General features: G+C 39.0%; 2 protein-coding genes across 2 annotated transcripts in view; one reads left to right on the top strand and one right to left on the bottom strand.

Annotated features, from left to right (window-relative positions):
• Positions 1–137: 137 nt before the first annotated feature.
• On the top strand, positions 138–3,053 carry tspan14 (tetraspanin 14). The gene is made up of 7 exons (XM_035664040.1): positions 138–413; positions 850–999; positions 1,064–1,234; positions 1,356–1,481; positions 1,562–1,612; positions 1,901–2,014; positions 2,241–3,053. Exons 1-7 carry the CDS (start codon positions 207–209, stop codon positions 2,304–2,306), a joined length of 885 nt encoding a protein of 294 aa, XP_035519933.1. The 5' UTR covers positions 138–206; the 3' UTR covers positions 2,307–3,053.
• LOC118329198 (echinoderm microtubule-associated protein-like 4) overlaps positions 2,346–3,720 on the bottom strand; it is a 6,075-nt gene continuing 4,700 nt past the window's right edge. The window contains exon 10 of the mRNA XM_035663206.1: positions 2,346–2,389. Within this exon, the coding sequence (XP_035519099.1) occupies positions 2,346–2,389 (44 nt within the window). The remainder of the gene's footprint in view (positions 2,390–3,720) is intronic.

Here is a 3,720-nt window from a genome sequence, read left to right as displayed (position 1 = left end):
TTTTGGGGGTTAACCAACCACAGGTGTAGACGACAGGTAAACAGGTAAAAGAGGTGAAAGAGGTGTAAAGAAGGTGTAAGAGGTAAAGCAGGTTAAACAGGTGTTTAAGAGAGGGTTTACACCTCTTTACCTGTTTACATGAGACAGCCGAGTTTTCTTTGAGACTGAAAGCTGTTTCCTGTTATCCATTAACAGGAAGTGATGTCATGGTATCCTGTGCGGTTGATGGAGCAGGAAATGTGTTTCTCAATCTGGGTTCTCCTCTGTTCTGTTCTGTTCTCCTCTGTTCTGTTCTGTTCTCCTCTGTTCTCCTGGTGTGTGTCTGTCATTGGACCCGTCTAAACGTTGGTTTTGTGTTTCAGCTGGCTGGAGCTGCCTTCATTGCAGCAGGTTTCTGGGCGTGGAGTGAAAAGGTGAGTGAACTGTATTCAAATAATAAAGCAGTATTGTTAACAGTTTACAAACTAGGACTGGGCGATATCCGGCCACCGTCAGTCAATATATCCGGCAATGTGTTTCCCAATCTGTGTTCCTGTTTGTTCTCTTCTGTTCTATTCAGAGCAATAGTTCCTCATCAAACAGAAAAATACATCCGTACATCTGTCTTTAAGACTAGCTTAATTTCCATGTTAACGCACTTTAAAACACCCTTAATTGACTAAAAACTTAACAGAGCGTCTTTATTAGTCTTTCCATATTAGCAATCTGCGAGAATATATCGTGTGTACGATTCTGGTTCTGAACATTAAATAAAAATGACAGCGAGTTAAAATTTAGTTTGATTATTTGAATTGAATTCTATGCGTACATGTTACATCAGATTACATAGAACTCTCATCTGTTCTACAGGGAGTCCTGTTGGATCTGACCCAGGTGACCCAGCTGCATGGTTTTGACCCGGTCTGGTTGGTCCTGGTGGTGGGCGGAGTCACCTTCATCCTGGGATTTGCCGGCTGTGTGGGAGCTCTGAGGGAAAACATCTGTTCTACTAACACATCTGTACGTTAAACACATCTGTACGCTACGCTAACATAAGTTAACCTAGTCGTTGCTCTGCGCTCAGTTTTCGGGCGTGATTGGCTTCATCTTCATCCTGGAGCTGACGGCAGCAGTGCTGGCGGTGGTTTTTCAGAGTCAGGTCAGAGAGTGGATCAACGAGTTCTTCCTGGCAAACATCAAAGCGTACAGAGACGACATTGACCTGCAGAACCTTATCGACTCTCTGCAGAGGATGGTAACCTGTCATAATGTGGAGCTCAGGAACTTTCAGTTACACCTTTATTATCTTGTTCTATGAACAGAACCACAGCTGTGGAACCTTCAGTTACACCTTTATTATCTTGTTCTACGAACAGAACCACTGCTGTGGAGCTCAGGAACCTGACGACTGGAATCAGAATGTTTATTTCAGCTGTAACGGGACTCATCGCAGCAGAGAGAAGTGTGGGGTTCCTTTCTCTTGCTGCATCACCGATCCTGCTGTGAGTTGATCACTGATCAATAATGATTATTACACAGAAATATAATAAGTGTGTTAACAGTATGTTTGTGTTTGTTTCAGGACTCGGTGGTGAACAGTCAGTGTGGTTACGATGTGAGAAACAGACCAAAGGTGAGCTCACTTACTGTTCCTTCAGTTTATCGTTCTGTTGGTAATGTGTTCTCTAAGGTTCTGTCTATAACGTGCTCTCTAACGTTCTATCTATAACGTGTTCTCTATGGTTCTGTGTCTAACATGCTCTCTAAGGTTCTGTCGGTAACGTGCTCTCTAAGCTTCTGTCGTTAAGGTGTTCTCTAAGGTTCTGCCGGTAACGTGTTCTCCAATGTTCTCCCAGTAACGTGTTCTCTAAGGCTCTGTCGTAAAGGTGTTCTCTAACGTTCTTTAACGTTCTTTGCACAGAGGGCCTGGAATGATGATATCTATGTTAAAGGTTGCATTGCTGCATTAGAGGACTGGTTACCGGGGAATCTCTACACTGTGGCCATCGTCTTCGTTGTGATCTCTCTGCTGCAGGTACAAATACTCTGTCACAGTACTTGTACTTTAATGTGAGTACTTGTACTGGAACTTTACTGGAACTTTACTGGAACTTTAATGTGAGTACTGGTACTTTACTGGTACTTTAATGGTAATATAATGGGAGTACTGGTCCTTTACTGGTAACCTGAGGAGCAGACAGTTGAATGTTGTACTAGTCTGTACTAGTCTGTACTGTTCTAGTCTGTTTACCTGTGATCAGATGGTGGGAATCTACCTGGCCAGGACTCTGATCTCCGACATTGAGAAGGTGAAATTCAGCTACTGAAGGCTCCATCTGTAGTGGGTGGGGCCTCCACCTGCTTTCTTAAGTCAGACGTGCCTTCTTCTTTTCCTGTAGCTGCCAAAGTCCTGAAAGAGAACATTTATTGTTATTGTTGTTTATTTTGTTGTTTTGTCACTGCTCAGCACCAGACTGCCTTTACTTTTCCTGAAGTTTAAGAACACAAACTGAGACCTTTTCTGCTCTTTCAACCTTTGAATGTTTATTGAACCAGTGTGACCTTTGACCTGATTGGCTGTTTACCTTCAGTGCCTCCTTCATCATCATCATCATTTTGAATTGATTAATCAATGAATCATTCAGTCTATAAATCAATAAACTAACAGTTGAACATGGAAACTGCTAATCAATTAATGAACTGATTGATCAATAGCTGAATGTGGACACGTTGATGAAAACTGAAAATAACTTTAATGTTACAGGTTTTATAAAGAACATAAATAGATATCGTTATTATCAGTATCAATGTCAGTATCAGTTTTATCACTAATCGATGTGCTGAGCATAAATATGGAGAACTTTGACACTGGATTCATGTTAACGAGCTTTAGATGAATAAAGTTTTTTTTGTTCCAATGTTTTGTGTTAATAAAGACTTCAGGACTTTTGAGCCAATCAAAGCCACAGGAACTTTTTCATGATTTAATTTGAAAAAAAGACAGCTTTTATTGTGAAGGGATTCTGTTTTTATATAAAAGTGGATTTTTATAAAAAATAAAAAGTTTGATCTGAGTTTGTTTCATATTTTCATTTCTGAATGAAAGTCTTTGTATTGATCAGAACAGTATTGATCACTGATCGCTGACTTTGATTTTTTTCCTTCCTTCCTTCCTTCACTTCCTGTTCCACTTATTCATAAAAGTTTCATATATTTGTACATATTTAATAAATATTTGTCAATAAATGCACACGATCAGTATGTTTATTAATTATTAATTATTTTATATCTCATGTTACTTAATTGACAAATAAATCTGATCATTTATCAATAACCTCATTTATATCAGAACTGGTTCCAACACAGGAGGACGTCGACCCTCCACGGTTCTCAGTGTCTGTAGACATTGATTTTATTTAAAGACTTTATAGTTTGTATTTATAGATTTTAATGAAAGATAAAAAATTTTATTGATGTATTTTATTGACTCCATAAACACTAAAGTTAGTCATAGAGTTCCACAAAGATCTGTGCTTGGACCCTAAGCAACATTATTAGGAATCACTCAACTAACTTTCATTGTTATGCAGATGATATCCAGTTATACCTGTCAATCCATCAGTTATTTAATCAGTTATCGAAGTTACAAACTTGTCTTAAGGTCTAGAGAAATTCTTGTACTTGGACCCAAAAACCTCAGAGACTCACTATCTAAACATATAGTTACTCTAGATGGCATTA

Source organism: Morone saxatilis, unplaced genomic scaffold, assembly GCF_004916995.1.
Source record: "Morone saxatilis isolate NCDOM2014 unplaced genomic scaffold, NCSU_SB_2.0 Contig19, whole genome shotgun sequence".
Classification (NCBI taxonomy): domain Eukaryota; kingdom Metazoa; phylum Chordata; class Actinopteri; family Moronidae; genus Morone; species Morone saxatilis.
Note: the sequence above shows the minus strand (reverse complement) of the source record. Positions and strands in the feature narration are given on the sequence as shown.